The sequence below is a fragment of the Botryllus schlosseri genome, chromosome 9, assembly GCF_051294905.1.
Source record: "Botryllus schlosseri isolate E-star chromosome 9, Bs_hap1, whole genome shotgun sequence".
Taxonomy (NCBI): domain Eukaryota; kingdom Metazoa; phylum Chordata; class Ascidiacea; order Stolidobranchia; family Styelidae; genus Botryllus; species Botryllus schlosseri.
The window spans coordinates 439946-460094 of NC_137244.1; the positions used below are offsets into that span (position 1 = coordinate 439946).

The window sequence follows — 20149 nt, forward strand, 5'->3', positions numbered from 1 at the left end:
TAAAGATGATTTGGCATTATCTCAGTCAGTTTTGCAATATTGTACGATTGACCTAAGAGCCATCCCGCAGTTGGCTACCCAGGCCGATATAACAGTGTGTATAAATCATGAATCTTATGTGAGTAGTAATTACACTGGTCAACAAGATGAAAAAAAAATTTTTAGGCAGAACATCTGAGAGCCGTTTCTGGGGTTTTTGAGGTTGCTGATTACGAATATCACATTAGTTTTGTCAGATTGGCTCTTTGTCAGGAGATATTAACACCCCTAAAAACGCCCAAAATTACTGTTTTTGCCCTTAAATATTTCACTTGGTACGAAGAAAATCTAATGTTATACTGCGTATAAATAACTAATTGACTATAAAGAATCCTCATGTCATTCTAAGTCGTTCTATCAATATTAACAGGACATGATGCGAAATATTTGTTTGTCAAAAAAGCAGTTTTTGAAGCCTAAAATTTGTACTTTTGGACAACGGAAATTCACATTCTCCTGTATCAATTGGTCATTCTACCATGATTAAAGATGAGTATAAAACTATAAAATTTGTCCTTGGAAGGCTTAACTACAATACTCATATGCGTCTCCTCTCTTTCGACTGGTAAATTGATAATTTTCCGCTGAGTCAACAAAGTGGGTATACCTAGTAACCCTATCAAACGAGAAGCTTGAATCTGGTATATTCGAATACCGATGAAAGATTCCAATCTTACATTAAGAAGGAGCTCACTGCATGTAATTTCTCCTAAGATGTAGTAGATGAAACTTTTGGATTTATTCAACAACTTTTTCAAATTTTACTGGCTATCCCATGAAATTGTTACCTTGTCTGAAAAAACAATTCACAACAAATTTGGCCCGATTCCAACAAGTAGAAGTGAAATTAATGGAGTACAAAATTTCGGATTTGAAACAAATAGTATTCACGGAAGTAAATTCTTTCATTATATAAGATCCTAAAATTTGAGCATCATTAGCTTTGCTTCTAAGGGTTGGAATTGAGCCAAACTTGTGAATCGGCTTTTCAGGCAATCGGTTTTTCAGGCAACCTAACAATTGCATAGCCAGTAAAATTTGAACAGCTGAACTGAATGTTTTCGAAAATTGAACCTTTTTGCAGTGTCATACGTGATTTTGCTCTCGTCGCTGAGATGAACTCTGCGATTCCAAAGACAGAAACCCTGATTACTACTAAAATAACTGATCTCGAGACCAAATCCACTTTTTGAAACTACTTGAACGAGTGCTTGGCAGCCTTCTTTTTTCTACTTCCACTTGGAGTAGTTTTTGTCACGTTACTTCTACTTGAGCCTCTACTATGTCTACTTTCATCGTGTCTGCCCAGTTGGGATTTTAGTTATCCAATTCCACCAATTAGAGAAAAATGCCAGTAATCCAATTCTAATCTAATTTGTCAAATATTACTTTGCTCTCATCTTAATTCTATTAAATTTATAGTTTTCCTGAAAATGCTACAGGAGAACTGTATAATGCGACACGAGCCAAGCTATGTGAACAAGCATCTGTCATTCTCATCCTTACAAGAATGAGTTCTGATTTGATATAAAAATGAACTTATTCAGTTTCCAAGTTTCCGAGAATTCAGTAATTCTAATCTTTTTGTAAAAACCTATGTAGCTATCATTCTAATTCTGGTCTAATTTTGAAAAAAAAAATGTATAGCTATCATTCTAATCTGCTGCAGTAGACTTTATGATCCGCAGATCACTTCGCTGCAGTTTCCTCTTGCAATCATAAAGCATAGTGGCCTTCATTTTGTGCACTGTACATCGTACATGTCTCAAGTCTCATTTGTTTTGAAATTGACACTGCATGCCTCCGAGTGTTTCTGAAGTTTATGCTATTTTGTTGCCTGTTTTTGTCATTTCGCGATAATGAATAAATTTTTCTCTCTCTCACTTCAGTTTTGAAGAGCTGAAAATTTTCTAGCTTAAGTCTGGTTTCAAGTCTGCTTTTCATGAACTGCAAACACTATTTAAAACCGATAGCCTTTTGCACTTGCTTAGATAGGAGTGATGTGACTCGTATCCTACTTCGTTAGCTGACTGTAACAGTTACTCACAAAAAGCCATCATTACACAACAGGCGAGTTCGGAGTTTGTATGTCGACAAAGCAGCAAGGGTCATGGCTGTATCACGACTGCCAATCCCACACTCCATTTGACTTTTGACAAGTCATGACAATTGTGAACTAGAATCATAGCCAGATTAGAGATTTTGCTGACAAGCAATCCGCATATTGCATCATCACCGGCCTATGTCGTCTTCAATTTGAAAGCAATTGAGGACTTGCCAGCAAATTGTTGATTTCACTTGTGATCAAAACATTGAGTTTGCGCGAGTTCACATTTCGTAAGATCAATGTTTTCTTAATCTCGCGTACAGATCAATAAGATCTAACCACTCATTTCACATTCATTATTGTCATGTTCAGTAGTAGAAGTAGCAATGTCGTGAACCCGACAAGATATCATCAAAATAGACTGGGAGCAAACCTATTACGATTATTTTCACGGCTTCCTATCGCAGTAAACACCACAAGAACCTTAAAATAGAATGCAGTCGTTCTTTGTCTGCAGATGTGAATCAATTCGACTGTGACAAATAGCCAGTGTAACGTTTGGACATTTTGCATGAAATATGGTAGAACGGCATTTTGTTGTTTTTGCAACTAGACGAAACTGTTAGGTTCCTTAAAGCAGTTAGTGAAACAAGCAGACAAAACCGAACTTGATTACTAGTGAACAGTGTAAGTACTTGGTGACTGATGACCTCTCACTGTTAGGGGTACGGTAAAGATAGGTTTGAGCTTGATGAAGAGGCAATGCGTCAAAAGTGTTTGGAAAGCAGCGAGGTAAATATCGAAACCTATACATATAGCACAACATTTACAAGTCTCAACCTGCTGTACGCACCATCAAAAACTTTGGGATGAATCCAACAAACCACGACGAAATCCAAAAAAGGGCTCCGCCCACTTTGAAGCTGGTGGCTCTCGTAGACTCAGTGGTCAACGCGGTGACGAGTGGAAAGAGCGTGATATTGGGGCCACACGCCCATCTGCGAAAAAAATATTTGCATCATCACTCTACATCTGTGGTCCTCGACAGCCGTGGCAAGTTTCACAGACCCAAGTGGTGCATAGTTATCCCAAAATTATGATCTAATTTTCAAAATTCAAATTGTAAAAGTCCGTGGATTTACCGAGAGACTGTTCAAGCAGAAGTGGAAGTAGTCGCTCACCACCGCAGCAAAGTTGGAAAGCTAGCAAATGATCAGCTTTTCAAAATTACATTCACACACTTTTTTTCATATTAGATTAGAATTAGAATTGCTGATTCGCAAAAACTTGGAAATTCAATTAAATCCACGTTACAATGAAATACAACAGAAATCTAATTCGCATCATACCAAACCAGAGTTCATCATCATAAGCATGAGATTGGTCTACATAGCAAGTTCGTACAGCAAACCTGTAGCATTTTCAGGAAAACCAAAAATTAGAATGAAGACTAGAATAGAAATGAGAAGAACGAAACATTCCAGAAACCAGATTAGATGACCGGCATTTTTCTCCAGTTAGTCTTCTTGGACCTCTAGAATTATGCCGCTTTTAAAGTCTACACTGGAGTGGATGCACATTGCACACTCGTCATATACATTTTGCAGGGAGTTGAGTACATTCAAATCAACCCATTCTCAATTGTTCCCTCCTGATTTCAAACCACAATGGTACTTACGACAATACATAAATTGAAACAGCCGCAACGCTGACATAGGCCAATGGCTGGTGGATGGTTGAAAAATGCGCAGAAGCCGTCAATAACGTCATGGAGAGCCCCATGATCGTGAGCCAAAATACAGCGAGTCGTTTGGCGCCCCATTTGTTGACTGCCGCGGACTGAAAGGGAAGAAGGCAACATGACGATTCCGCTATCTTTGGACTCTTTGATAACAATGGGAATAAGGAGGTATGCGGCATAATAATCGAATTATTTGTGGAGAAAAGGCGAAATTTTGCTGATAATCGCTTTTTGTTAGATGTTCCAGGAAATTGTGGAAAGTTTGCTAACTTTTACACAGACTTCGAAAGTTGTCTACAATATCGGTTCTATCTAACCTTATGTTTAGTAAACTTCATGAGGAAACACCAATTCCATGACAGGGAAAAAATTGACTACGTAGGCTTTATCATAATTGCATTCCATTAATTTCATATAATTGGTTTCATTCATTCATGTTACTGATTTCTTCCTTGCACATGCAAGGGGGAGGGGAGGGGAGGGCAGGGGAGATAGTGTAGTGGTTACGATAAGCGCCCAGCACGCAGGCGAACCGCGTTCGATTCCCGCCGGAGGTTTATCTGGGCTCCTCTTCCCCTGCCGTTGCCGTTCTTACGGCGACAAAAAAGCCCACTCACAATGAATGGAAAAGAACTAGTAGAAAGGGCCGCGGCTTCTAAAAGATCAACATTGAAAAGAACTGTGACGTCGGGCACTCTAGGCCGAGGTGGATGTCAGAGTAAAGGATCGCTACTGCTGCGTGTCGTTCTACATCCTCCTATCTGCTCATGATATCTTATCGCATTGTACATTGTGTGTGACTTGTTCAGATAAAAAAAATATAACCCAACCATGTCTCCCAGGCAGTGTTCCCTCTAAGCTGCGCACGTGCGCAAATGCACAGTGCTGAAACGGTCTCTGCGCACAAAAAATCTACGCTGCGCACAAAAAATCAGAAATGATGTTTTTTTTATAGTTGTTGCGCACTGTTGTCCAATGGACCACGCAGGCGCGCATATTCGTGAAAATTAAGATGGAACATTCTCAGGGCCAAATTGTGTTATCACTGAAGTCTGAAATCGAGGTACAAGTGCGCCCCACAAAGGTAACTATTGCGCACAGTGAAGAAATAAGAATTCACAATCACGTGCGCCTCACGGAAGATATTTTTTTAGTATGGCCTCGTACGCGTGAGCGATACTGATATCATTTCAATAGCGCATTATTTTCTGGAAATGGCGTAATAACATGGTTTAACAAAGTGATCAATAATAATGGGCTAGCTCGAAGTTAATCTCCGAGAAACTAACGAATGAACATTGCGTAATATTTACTCAGGTCCGTAACTTTCGCACACAAACCCCCCAATTGGAGGGGCCGAGCTCGAAAGGGGTCCAAAATTATTTCGAGAATTAACATAAATCATGGTGTATTTTTTTGGAATTTTTCAGGAACTTTTTCGCGCTACGCGCGTTTTATTATTGTCAGATATCTGATTATTGGGTACCCTTTCCCAACAAAAATTACACATGATTTATAGAAATGGGCAGTTGAGCGTCGGCCATTACCGCACCATGACGCGCCAAGACATATGAAGTTAAAGGCTATTTAACATGCGACTCCAAGAAGTGCGCCAGAACGATCAGCAGCGAGAAAACCTTGAGCGAAAAAGACTGCCCTGGTGCTGACCGAAAACTTCGATATATACAAATATATGTGTAATTGTCCATGTCCATAGGCGCCTAAATGGCTGGCGCCGAATGTTCCTGTCCTGGCGATCAGAGTCCCACGACAAGACAAATGCCATATCGAGGGGACATTATTTTCCAGTTAAGAAATACCAATTTGAAATCGTGTACGTCTTTTACTTTAGTACGTTTTGACGATTTCAACATCTTTTGACATAGCAGATAGGGGGTCACGAAATAGCATCATGCAACGAAGTTATTATATCAACGGGTACGCCCGAAGATGTTTTATTATTATTTAGAGGGCATATCTATTCCAACACACCTCACTGGATCAGCTCTACCGGTAAATCTGATTATGTGAGCAGGGAGAGGATAAAAATTGATAGCAATATATATGCAATTCCCGATCATATTGGCTGATGCAATCATGAATTATATAAATTTTTCGCGCTACGCGCGTTATAGGGACGCTGCTACTAAATGGGCACCCAATGTAGAAGATAAGTACCGGAAAAGCCTATAGTCCTAGGGGGGTCTGGGGGGCGAAGCCCCCCAGTAGTTGGTTTTATCACCCTATTGGAGAGTGGTTGCGCACTGTTGTCCGAGGGCTTGCGCAGTGAGTTGGCGTGTTTGCGCAGGCTCTTGAAAATTTAGAGGGAACATTGCTCCCAGGAAATATATTCGGGAAATTTAAAGCAATTATTAGGATTTTTTCCCAAGAGAAAAACAAATACTATCTCGAATTCTAAAATCGCAATTGTGAGCTAATTTATTACATGTGAATTTTTAGTGTTTGAAATGAGTGAAATTCTAATTGTGATTAAGAATGATTACGATGGCGATGATTGAGGGCCAAATAAATACATATTTTTTGTTCTAGTTCTAGTTGCGAATTTTAAAAAGCGAGTACCGGTAGTTCTAGTTTTGCATTAAAAATATTTAGTCATAGAACAACAAGAAGCATGTGTCGTCATTGTTTGGCGTAAATTGTGATAGCAGCCATTGCTATCTTAGAGTCATCACTACGAACATTGCTAGGGGGTTGGTGGTCGGGACCCCTCTGACCCGAAAACCCTTCAATGTGTTGTTTCGAAATTGAATCTAATTACCTTTTTTTAGTTAATTTGTTGGGTATTTTTAAAGGTCATTAATTTCAGTTCAGTTCTAGCTTGAACTAAGTAGTTCTAGTTAGGCATTTTGAAATTCCGGTACTTTGTTCTAGTTTGCACTCACCCCAGCCAGTGACACCAAAAACTGGACAAAATAAACAATAAGTGATGCATAGGTAACTTGAGCCTCCGGGATTCCAGCTCGTATGAAGATTTCGTTCGAGTACATCGTGATCGCGTTGATGCCGCAAAACTCGCTGCCCAGAAACACCATCACAACCAGGAACAGCTGCCAAAGATATCCTCGGTTGCAGAGATGCGTGCGCAACGGAAGCGAAGGACTGGATTTGCTTTGCTGGCCGTGCTCACGACGGATGCTGGCTATCTCCGCAGCGAGCATGCTCTGGACACAAAAAGACCACACATCATGTAAAATGGAATACAAAATGCTCCGATGCACCTCCACTTATCGCTGAGCAGACTTTACCAACTAGTAAATTTTCAGTTTTCTAGATTAGAATTAGAATTACTGAATTTGTGAAAACTTTGCATCAGGTTTAGTTAATATCAAACCAGAGTTGATCCTGATAAGTACATGAACGACGAAGTCTGTGCAGCAAGATTGGCACGTTTCGCACGACACAGTTCTCATGTAGAATTTCCCGGAAAACCAGTATTTAAATTAGAGCTCGTAAAACATTTCACAAGTTACATTACCGACATTTTTCTGCGATTAGACTAATTACACAATTATTAAGAATTATGATCTAGTTATCAAAATCTCCCACTGAGCAATATCAGTGATATAGCCTATAGGACGCGAAATCCAGAAAACTAATTCATAATTTGAAGACACAGGTACAGAACTTCAATATACAATGGAAAAATATATTCATATCGAAATCAACCCAAATATGTTCGGCTGTAACTAATTACTGATGATAACCACTGTCGAGTCTCTACTGAAAACATTCGGTTCGAATTCAATATCACGATATTCTATTGCATATTGAAGTTCCGTACCTCAAAAGACAAGAGTATCTTGGAATGTAGCTTTTAGGGATTTTGAATCAGAAAGATTGCTTGTAAAAGATTGAAAGCAAACATATATTTTACTTTTTCTGATCTTGTCAATTTTATATATTTTTTTTTCAAATGCTACCATTTAGAGCAGTGGTTCTTAACCTGGGGGTAATTACCCCCAAAGGGGTAATTCACCAATTTCCGGGGGGTAATTCTAATTGACATATTTCACGAACTTTTGACGCTGCACTGAAATATTTTCAAACGTAAATATGAATGTGGGCTAAGATGAATTTTTGCGTGCTTGTATATATTTTGTTTCACTCAACACACCATGCCTGCTGTGACATCATAGTAACCACTTAGTGATTATGAATAACAGGGTCAAATGTAGTTAGCATAGTGCTAGGTATATCGAAGTTATTTCGCAGTAGTGCGAATCATATTATATTGTTACGCATGCTGGCAAATTGAAGGACAACAAGGGTAGTATAGGTTCAGGTTTACAGCTATAATGCAATAACAATATCCTAGATATATAATTGTTAGAATTGAAAAGTGTAGTGGCCTAGTCTAGTCAGAAAAATTAAGTCTGACATCATCAAAATGCTTTCGGAGAAACGAGGGGAAGATATTGGAAACCTTGTGGGTTCGGCTTCAAAATGAATAACCAATCTTTGTCATAATGGCATTAAAACTTTCTGATTGAATTTCCTCCAACTTATTGCGGTGAAATAGGATTTTCTGCAATGGTATCTATCAAAACCAAAAATTGAAATAAGTTTGCGATTGACTATTACATGAGATGCTGTCTATTATCCTCCGCTTTGCCTAGATGTGACCACTGGATAACGCAAAAACAGCTTTCGCATTGACTTGATATTTTCACAAGGCATTACGACGTCACCTTGTGTTGTTTTACAATTAATAGAGTGCAAGCTGTAATTTGTTATTTTTTGAAAGGGGGTAATTGCATCCTGTCATTTTCTTCTTGGGGGTAATGGTATGAAAAAGGTTAAGAACCACTGATTTAGAGCATGGATAGCTTTTGTGCTCGGAATGAACCACGGAATCTCAAAAGTCGTGACCCATGGATCGCGAACTGGACATCAGACCTGTTTCTATTGCCAATAGACATCTGGCTAGATCCAACCAGTATAAGTAGCAACTTTTCAAATATGACAATAGATTCAGCCTATTTTTTAAAAAAGAGTGACTATGGATAATATATCTCACACAGATAGTCAGATACCTACAAAAATGAAGCATCATTTTGGAATCTCAGGACTTACCAAGGTTCCAGAAAGAGGGATTGCTAGGAAATGATCAGAACATCAACTGGGAGTGCTCAATGACTCAAATGATAGCATTCCAAACTCAAACTGACTCAGCTCAGATATATTCTTTTCTGGAACAAATCACAGGTCATTTTATGGGCATTCAGAGATAGAAGGCAATGGGAAATATGATCAAGAGCAGAGATTTCGTCCGGAAATGTAATCAGTCGTAAATGGATTGATGAATTGAAATTCTGAAGAAAAACTGACACTTTCCTTGTTAAATAAGAACATCCAAAGTACAATGTGTCTCACACTTCCTTTATGAAGCCACAAAGAAAACATCCTAACATGACAGACTGATGACTCATGCTCGACATCATCATCATCATTTCAAGTAATTTGACTTAAGCAGGAAATTGAGTCTTCAGTCCAAGTATGATGAGGCTTGTCAAGAAGTGCTTTAAAACGAAATATAATGATTGCTGAACAAATAGAAAACAACACAAGTTTTCAGCAAACAAGATATTATGATAGCCAATTGAAAGTTTTCCATAAAATTGCATGACAAGATATTTCAAAATTGTTTATGTACAGTCTGATTTCACCAGTTCTGATTAGTTTGCAAAGTCAAGTTTCAGACTTAGACTCAACTTCGTTATAGGTCTGCTACAAGTGTGTTAGTGACTAATGTTGCTGTTGATTTAAGATTGAGATTTTCGCGACGAATTAGTGTCAGTCGATTTTGCCTGTTGACAAAATGAATTACGGCAATTGCAATAAACGTAACAATCCCTGCCTTGCGAAATAATAAGATCTTGAATGCAGATTCGAAAACCTACTCGTGAGGAGCCGTCTCTGAGACGTTGAAGCGTATCCAGCGCTTTTCTATTCTTGCCAATCAAAATGAGGTAGGAAGGCGTCTCTGGTAGCCAAGGTGACAAGACCAGATATACAAGTGACGGAATGGAAGCCATTGAAAGCGCGATTGGCCAGAAGCGTTCCGTACCAAATACCTGCCGACGAGAAACCAATTATGGTACAATTCAATAGTCAAGTCTTGAATATTGACATGCACAATATTTCCTTTTTAAAATACACAGAAATGCTTGCTCAAACTACAATACCACACACAGATACAACAAATTTGTTGGAGTATTAGGATCAGTATCAGTTTATTTATAATTTCAAGACACCGCAAGATTGCGATACAATGAAAAGAGAGGAAGGTGTCGAAACGACTTCGAGTCGTCTTTGAAATCGGACACCAACCCGGGCCTAAGCAATGTATAAGCCGTGTATCCTGGATGGAAAGAAATAAGGGATAATACAAAACTACTACTGATGAAAAGGAATGCTGCATGTGTCGGATACGCGAGGAGGTTATGATTTCAAACTACAGAATGCGAGACACACACATGCACCAGCAGACGCGAGAACTTGAATGATTACAGAAAAATTCAGTGATAAAAAATTTCTAATTTCGTAATAAAGTCCACACGAAAAGTCAAGGAAAATCGAGTTTAGTTGTCAGTGGCCTTATTAAATGGAATGCAGCAGCATTTGATACCTATATTATGGTTGATAAATCATAAATCAGATTCTACTTATTGTAATATAATGAAAAGACGGGACATCAGGAAAGGGTAAAAACAAATTTAAGAGGTACCGTATATCAATTTGAGTCTATGTATATACAGTAGGGTGGTTCAAAAATAACCTTTTTTCCTGAATCTTGCAGGTTACTTGATTAAATCGTTAGGTTGCCTTAAAAAACGACGCACGCCAAATTTGAATTCATTCCAACCAATATTTGCGGATTTCGTAGAGTTTGAAAATTTTGAATTTGCCTTGAAATGCAAAAAAAAATTTTTTTCAAATTTTCCTTCTAACCTTATGAAATTGTTGCGCTGTCTTCAAAAACGATGGAAAACAAATTTGACTCAATTCCAAGCTGCAGAAGCGGAGTTATTCAAGTTTTTTGATGATAATTCTGAGATGATCCACCAATCAAGGATAATCCCAGAATTATCAAAGAAAAACTGAAATAACTCCACTTCTACGGCTTCGAATTGAGTCAAATTTGTTTTGCATCGTTTTCGAAGACAGCGCAACAATTTCATGGGGTTGGCAGAAAAATTTGAAAAAAAATTTTTTCTGCATTTTTAGGCAAATTCAAAATTTTCAAACTCTACGAAATCCGCGAATATTGGTTGGAATGAATTCAAATTTGGTGTGCGTCGTTTTTTAAGGCAACCGAACGATTTAATCAAGTAACCTGGAAGATTCAGGAAAAAAGGTTATTTTTGAACCACCCTAATATACAGTAATAATAAGTTTGCCGAGTCCTATATAAAATAATGTATGTGACGGTATTACACAGTAATAAAAAAATATGGACAGAAACATATAATACAAGTGGGCAATTTTAAGGCATGCGGAGAAATTGATTAGTCCTACGGCAACAATATCAATGAATCGCAAAATCTTTTTAAATCCGACTAGCAATGCATATGCCTAAAATGGAGCAATTGCTTGATCAATCGATCCACTCCACTTTTATAGTATACCAAGCATTGCGCCCATACTTAAGACTTGATCTAGTACCAATGATTTAATATGGATTGATAATTTTTAGTAATGAATGCACAAACCTCCGGAAGACCAAACGTGATACCGAGCACACCTCCTAGCGACAAATTCACTCCGATTAGGCTGAGATAGAAAGGCGCTCGGCACTTTGTGGAAGACTCCGATATAATCATGGGAACCATATCTGAAATGATAAAACACTCAGACCAAGCTATTCTACATAGCTCTAGCTTCTAAGTAGGCTGGGCTGGGCGATTTTATTCAGAGTCGAGAATGGTATTAAGATTTGAGACCCCAGTGGTGCAAATGAAGTATTGTAACTACATTTTTCATTGATGACATGCTACTCTACGTGTGAAAGTGTAATCAACACTCACTAATCGAACCAATATAATTGATACTCGAGTTGGATTAGAGTAGCCTACTGGAACCGCCTTTACCTTGCCCTAGTTCAAAGTAATTTAAGATAATGTGTTTCAGACTTCAATAGGTCAAGAGCGCCACTCAACTAGTGAAATCGCAAAATGCATCTTCCTGATCCTGACCAATCAATAATGACTAAATTGTATTACAAAACCATGCAGTCTGAGGGTACACAGCAAAAAGCGGCTTTTATATGCGTGGTTCGGCAGTGACAGAAATGATAAAACCGAATAGAATCAACTTTCCAAATTTCAGTAGCAAAATGTGGCCTTAAAAACCATAGAAGCAGATGATGATTTAGTGCAGAAAGAAAACGGCAGTATTACTTTGCCTACTGCAAATATAAAAATGTCCTATCAGCCTATTTACTGGAATTTCAACTATCATTTCTTAACTCATGAAATGCTCTAATTATTATTATAAATGTAACTGATTAGAACTAGCTCATCTCTACATAATATGCCATTTCGTTTTAAAATGAATTTGACCTATATTTCTAGATCTTGTCTGATATTATTTGAAAAATTGTTGTTCATTACTCATAAGTAGGGCGGTTTTTTTTTTACCTAAAAAAAAAGAAAATTTTGACCTAAAAAATCAAAATTTTGACTTTTTTTTACCTAAAAAAACTGAATTTTGACCAAATTTTGACCTAACATATGCAAATTAGGTGTTTTCCCACATAATGTTAAAATTGTACCACTTATCTTCATTTCTGGTTGGAACTGACTGTCCTAACGAAGTAGTTTGGCCTGAAAAAACGTTTTTGGCTGAGCAACAGGCAACTTTTTACATGAAAAAACATTATTTTAACGAAATCTGGCCCTATGAGTTACAATATGTATTATGGTAGAAATAATTAAAATATTTTGTAGTACAACGAGAGATACTTTCCTACATTCTTGGGTAGAAAGTGCACGTCCTTACTAAGAAGCTTGCCAAGGACGTTCAAAAGCAGGAGTTGTTGGCTGACAACACTCAAGTTGTGAGTACAGTGCTGGTGACACACCGTGTTGCTTCATTCTGACAATGTTGTCTACATCACGATTTTTCATCATGCGCTTCTCAATATAAGAATGACGCAATGCACAAGAAGTCTTTCTTCAGTTAGGATATTGCAGTACGTTGACCATAACACCATGTCTACCTATTGTTCGTTTTATTTGACCGTTTATGATTCAGAATGGGCAGACGATTAGCAGTTTACAACGGTAGGCCTATAAAATAGGCTAAAAGCGGTAAAATATCAAATTATAAGTTCACGGACAGTGCAAAATCTACGATACAAACAAAATGTAGAAGTCAAAATATTTTTGACTTTATGAAAAATTTTGACAAATTTTGACCTAACGCTACAATTTTGACAAAATTTTGACAAATTTTGACATGTCAAAAAAAAACCGCCCTACTCATAAGTCATAACCCAATAACAGCATTCCCAGTTCACCACATAACCAGTTTGCCTAAATTGGCAGATTTTTCAGAGAATCAGCATATTTTTTTTGGCATTGATTATGAAAATAGTAAGCTAATTTGTGGTTTAGATGAAAGGGGTATGTTTTTTAAAGAAAACAATGTTCTAACCAAGTTGGCATAGTAGGCCTACTTATTGGATGAAATCTATTTCAAGATCTCATCATATGAAAACGAAGAGATTTTAAAAATGATTCAAGGATTTGGAGTAAACTTGCTGAAATGTTAATGCACTGGGAAAAAGCAATAGGCTATCAACAAATCTGTGAGGCAAGATTATGAATCATCAACAGATTTAATAGTTTGGAAACTAAGTCACTGAGTGAAAAACTCCTTAACAGGAGCATATAAATATGCCAATACTTACTCATTGCAACTCCAGACGCGAATCCCATTAATGATCTCCCGAAAATAATCACCTCGTATGATATGACAGCATGGCCAATGAAGCTGGATAGCATCACCCCGATAATGTTAATTGCATTGATGACCATCATGGATTTTTTGCGTGTCAGAAAATGCAAAAACAGTCCTAGTGACAGAGCCCCCACCAGTCCTCCCAACAAGGTAATGGATACCGTCAATGCGACTCCCACTTTGGCAAATTCTTCGATTTCATCTTCAGAGGATATATTGCAACCAGGGGTTACATTGCAACGAGTCTGGAAAACATGTCACATGTATAAATCATGTCTCCCAACTGCAAGATTCTGTCTGCTTCAAATCTGATCTAGCTTAAGTGTGATGCAAAACAATTATAACCTCCCTCCCCCCCCATAAAAATTAGTTGGTATGTCATTTACTCCGTTTATGTTTCTTTAATTAACAAATTACACAAAAATAGGCCATAATAATTTACGGTGACATCCAAACATTTGCTTTCACAAGGCTCAAGGTTATAGGATAGACCGTGATATTATCTAATCAAATCTAGCCAATATTTGATAAACGCAAGTTGAGGAACATCAAGAATGTAGAATTATTCTGTAAGTTTCAAGTCCTATTGATGACCATATCCAAGATGTATATAGTTAGCCTATTCATTTCAATGATAACCACCACCCATTTATCCAATGTTATATCCAATTTCTTAGGGAGTAGACTACTTTTATCAAAAAGATTAGAGAATATGTTTTAAACATTCAATCCCCAATACGATTGGTTCAAAATGAACTTACCACATATATTTCACCGTAAAATGCGCCTAGGAATTTCATGATCGGATTCAATGCACCAAATGACAGACCGACGGACATCATCGTAGATGCTGTCGTGGCAAAGAGCGTTATCAGGCAATACCAAGAATTGACCTGTAAGCAGAAAAATATAGTAATGTAACAACATACTTGTATGACATTATTTCCCTGACATGCAATGCATCAATAACATGGTAAACAGTAATGACAAAAAAGATGCACATTATGACGTAATCAATATTTCCATACTGGTAAGGGGGTTAATCATTGCTCATTGAGGAGATACTTCTGACCAACCAACCGTTTGTGGTAGACTGTATTGCCTATACAAATTCATTCAAGTTATTTCTGCTTATTATGAATTTCAGGCCATTCCAGTAAGTTGCAGAAACTCATAACATCCAAGCCAATGAGGATCCTATATTCCAAACAGAATCTATTATGTATGCTAAAAGTGGTCAAATGGGATTGTGAAATTTAAGTCAAGTTTGGAATAGCTGCTTTCGATGGGGAGTAGGCGGTAGGCCTGCTCAAATTTGATTGGAATAGAACTTAATTGTCATGATATATTTAGCCTATTGTTTTATCTTGTAACAGTGATGGCCTACCTTGGAAATATTGCAATGATGCATCTTTGGGGCAAACATAAGGTGACTAATAGTGTATTGAGAAGGCATATGGCAATTCGAAATTGCTAATTTGACTACCACCGAGAACAGGGGCTAGAATTATACAGGATAGGCGATAAATAACTCGGTCCAACAATGGTGCAGCTATAATTGACGGGGATCCTACATGAAGACATCCAACAGCATGAAAACAACACCTTGCATCATTCACTATAGATATTCAAATAAAACACTGCAAGTATATGACAATCACACAGAACTGCTTCTGGTATTGTTTTATTTGGAAGTAAATTAAATCAAAAGGAGCATTACTTACAGGATCATTACATGCTATGTCATCAGCGTCAAATTGACTATGAGCTTGTGTATCTTTTGCTTTGTGGTCAAATGTGTCTGAGGTAACAATCTGTAAAGGAAATTCACATTAGTATGATATGGAAAGTAAAAATGAATAGACTACAGTCAGGGGTAGGAATATGTGGGTGAAACGAGTACAGACTACCCTATTGCATAACAATAGCCTAGTAGGTTGGAGCACCAATGTGCGAGTTAAACAGTGTGGGTACGTATAGTCGTATATTAGTCAATTCAATTAAGTGCATAAAAATTCGAGTCACGAAAGATATTTGTAGTTATAAAATCACTGAAATGACAGGCTTTTGAAAGTAAACCCAAAGTGCGGAGAACCTGATATCATGGTACATCGCATCATACAGGCATTGATTTAATGAGGAAATAGGCCGATCAAAAAAACTAACTGATAAGCACGCACATCATAACACTACAGAGCATTGATTTATGGGATAGTGGAATATTGCTGCAAACCTATTTCAAACAGTTCACAGCATATAGGTATGCATAATATCAATGGTGATATCATCATATGCCACAAGGTAGTCGTATCTAACCGGTTGGAAGACAAACCAGAAATTGTGTTCGATGACTCCGCACTTGCGACTACTATCGTTATTTTGCACCAGATCTATCCATTCTGACTACTCAAAAGTCCCATACAGATCAACATGATCAACGCCTTGCATTGCCGGCCCAGTGAAAATTAGGTGAGTTTATCATGTGTTTGGTATGACATTGACCTATTCACCACTTCATTAAATACTAGTCAGCCCTCAAGTTTACCGGACCACAACCTGACATCAAACTCGCCTTCCGTTACATGCCATGTCATTTTGTCGCCTGTCTTGTATTATATATCTTCTTTTACTTTTCATTCAGTGGGCCAGTTGGGTGTCTGATTTCAAAGACTACTCCAAGTCGTTTCGATACCTTCCTATCTTTTCATCGTATCGCAGTCTTGTGATATTTTTAAATGATGAAAATTCATAATAAACTGAACTGAGACTAATTTATTCGGTTGATAGTTCCAAAAACAAAACAGAACATTGATTGAATCGGTACAGTTCCTGTGAGTGCAGGGTTTTAGTTCTTTTAGGAGCAGATTTATACAGAATCATGTAATAGCTGAATATCATAGGTACATGTGAAACTCCAGAGCGTTAAACACCATTGCAATCATCTTTTTTACTCACCACACCATTGCCATTCCCATTCCCGACGTTATGGACGCCGTTATCCTTGCAATGGCCGTTTGGGATCAGTTGTATCTTGCAATCTCCGTTGGTGTAATTGACGTGGTTTCCATTTTTTGTAACACCGTTCGACTGACAGAGCTCCGCATGGCCGTTCATCTCAACCGAAGGTGCTACATTGAAAACCAAAAATCCAAACTTGAAAGTTCACTCGCATCTTTGTCCGTCTGTTATTGTCAGAATCGGAACAACATCGCCACTCCCTCTCCACGCCGACCTGGCCGTCACGCTCCGATACAAACGATCGGAGCCGCGAACGGCCTGCGCGTTTGCCGCATTACTCATATCGTCAAATCGATATTTTCCCCCGCTCGCCGCGCGCACCCGGTTGAACCGATTTCAAAAGATGCCCTCTATCAAACAGTTGACGCGGCACATTTTAACAAAAGACTCGCTCTACGTCCAAACTCACGGGATCTCAGTCGCGAGCTTAGGTATCCCCATTCCCCACTTACTACACTACAACTAGAAGTTATATTAACGAGTGTAATCGTGGCACCCAGCGTATTATACTATATCTCATCAATATTTTCACTCCATATAAATATGCACACGAAAATACAACACCACGACACAGCGGGCATCTTTGTGCGTACATTTTGGTAAATTGACATCTTATATTTTACAATAATTGATAAATTCATTTCCTGAATTTAGTTTGTACTTCTACACTACAAAACCTACCATACAAAAACATTTCTCCATTTTGTATAGCTTATAGTGTCAATTTGTACCAATTTCTAGTGTTGCCAAATTCTGATTTCGTTGGCAGGTTTTGTCAAAGCATTGCAATTTAACGCTATATTTCTTGGGTGTACAGAAAAAAATATACGTTACGGAGTGTTCTCACTGCAGGTTTCGTAGTTTCGTTGAGTATAATTTTTAAACATAATTTGAAATTCTGTTTAATTCATAACAACCGCAGTTTCTTTAAGAAGGATTTTACAGGATTCAAGTTAATTTTCTTCATGCTGAGATAGACTTATTCATTAATCAATACGACTTTACAGTACGCTACTCATTATCATTTGAGTAAATACCCCAGTCATACAGTTCGATTGTTCAATATGATTTCATGAAATGACAAGATTGCAAACCCGAGTGACCCTCCGAGTCGATGAAAACGCCCTGCGAGTTGATAGGTGGCGATGTGGGTAGTGGGTAGTCTACGATATATAGGCCTACCTAGACAATATCTATCTATCTATAGCTCATACAGACACGCATATACAGAATATAGGCCTACAGCCCTACATTATTTATTTTACGAAATCTTGACACCCATTACAAATACAGCGGGAAAGTCGTCGGCTCGCCTACATACATTATACAATCGAAAGTCTGATATGTTGTCAGTTAAATTGCGATAACAAGGGAGTAAGTGATATCACATGTGTACTAGAATCTCGGTGCATACAGCGCATATGCTACGCATACCTACTTACCTAGAATGTGACACAATTTAAATAGTATATATATCAAAGCTACATCTCTGGTACTACGAGATGTGCGTTAATGACATGGTTATTATGAATGAAGTGAATATAAAAGTCACTGGGAACACTGCAGAAAACTTTAATTACTTAACAATGTCTTGTATGAGTTATTAACTGAATAACTGAGTTAGAAGAATGAACGGCATACATTCCGAACCCGACTGACTCTATCAGATCGCGAATGGTAGGCGGTGACAACGCCCTGCGCGTTCGGCGCCGACGTACGAAAATTGTCCGATGCCCGTAAAAAACATGGATAAATTTCCGATCTAAATCAGCATCAATATGTCTAGATAATCTTAGAGACACACAGTAGCCTACATATACCATGTATATGTATATGTATATGTATTATACATACATACGGAAAAAGTATCGTAACTAAAATGCGAAGCCCGTTACTATCACTAGAATATCCGCTTTCGAATAGATGGAATGCCATTCTACGCTGGATACTTTGAGATGGAAAGGGACTGGGAGTATATAATAGTATATGCGTTCCACAAGCAAATTGCATATGATAAATCAGCACACCCAGAAAGTTACATAGTATAAATGTCGGATCTACACCCATGACACTGTCTGCGGTGGGTATTTTTTAACTAATGGCAGTAAAAATCGCAACCATTCGACAAGTAAAACCATCGGGATTGCACTAGAAATATACCTGCTATATCATGTATGTCTTGAGTTATCAGCAAAATTATTTAATGGCGCCAATGTAGGATAATTGACCTACTAACTGCCGCCGGCTAATTACTGTAGTAACAGATGATAAAACTATATCGCTCCGAACAAGTATAAAAACTTACCTTCTAATTTACGTCAAACGAGTGAGCAGGTTATCTCAGAGCAATCAGGAAACAAAAAAATCGTAACCGTCAGATAACTCAAAATAGGCTATGAGAAAGCTTATATAGATAAATTTGACGATACCTTATTATGCGTATTCAAGCTATTCGTCCATCTTTCTGATTGACACTGCACAAAATCATTACAGAGTTCTCACAAAATTCCTATACGTTGTATAATGTAATTAAACTACAATATCAACTACTAAACTACTATGAACTTACTAAACCATTTCTGCCACAATTCTGCAAATAGACAAATCAACCAATGCTTCTCTTATTGCTTTTTTGTAGTATGTTGGGTAATTTTATTGAAGAATAAATTTTCCTCCGTCATGATTATGCCGTTGTAAGGTCTACCAATTCGTATCACGAAGACTACCCTACGCTGTGGCTGTGTGACATCCAACCTTCTACAGCCGCATAACCAACACATTATCGACCAAATCGAGCTCAAGCATTCGTCCTCCAGCCCCTGGTTGTTCCAACGTAGGCTATATCTCACAAAGCATCTTTTAAAATTTATTATCCCCTGCACATTTCGTGCCGCCTTCTTTCTTCCAATCCGTTTTTTAAAAGCAAGGAACATCTTTTAGCATGGCTATGCGGATTGCGCTAGATTTCACGAATCTCGATGAGTAGTCTGCTGTCTCTGATTTATATTGTAAACTCAACAATACAGATGAGTCACACAAATCAGCGTGGTGCTCGCCATATTTTCTGAGCACATGTGAAAGGAAACCTGGCATGCGCTATCCGACTTATGCGTCAATAAATAAGGTCAAGCGAGTTGTGCTGATTGCAGGTTGCAGATTAAAGGGAGACTCTCAAGATTGTAGTTGCTGACGCCCGACGTAACTTGGTCGCCGAACATTGATAAATGAAGTCACTAGATTAGATAATACAAGTTGAATTTTAGTCAAGTCATATTATTGGAAACACGACGTCACGCTACTACTTACTAAAAACGCATATA

The 20149-nt window shown here is 38.0% G+C and overlaps 1 protein-coding gene and 1 long non-coding RNA gene across 3 annotated transcripts in view; one reads left to right on the forward strand and one right to left on the reverse strand.

Moving 5' to 3' along the window:
- The window catches only part of LOC145447117 (solute carrier family 2, facilitated glucose transporter member 5-like), a 23601-nt gene extending 3896 nt beyond the window's left edge, over positions 1-19705 (reverse strand). The window contains exons 1-10 of one of the 2 annotated variants that reach the window (XM_080325535.1): positions 19135-19705; positions 16767-16939; positions 15536-15625; positions 14573-14704; positions 13762-14056; positions 11561-11682; positions 9749-9922; positions 6731-7009; positions 3765-3925; positions 2940-3084 (exon numbers count right to left, since the gene is read on the reverse strand). In XM_080325535.1, coding sequence (XP_080181661.1) covers positions 2940-3084; positions 3765-3925; positions 6731-7009; positions 9749-9922; positions 11561-11682; positions 13762-14056; positions 14573-14704; positions 15536-15625; positions 16767-16925 — 1557 coding nt within the window. In that variant the 5' untranslated portion in view covers positions 16926-16939; positions 19135-19705. Of the gene's footprint in view, positions 1-2939; positions 3085-3764; positions 3926-6730; positions 7010-9748; positions 9923-11560; positions 11683-13761; positions 14057-14572; positions 14705-15535; positions 15626-16766; positions 16940-18989; positions 19011-19134 lie in introns of those variants that run through there. The other variant, XM_080325536.1, reaches the window with a different exon arrangement.
- On the forward strand, positions 4314-6433 carry LOC145447119 (uncharacterized). The gene is made up of 2 exons (XR_013917461.1): positions 4314-4669; positions 6170-6433. It is a non-coding gene; the product is annotated as an uncharacterized LOC145447119 (long non-coding RNA).
- Positions 19706-20149: the final 444 nt, after the last annotated feature.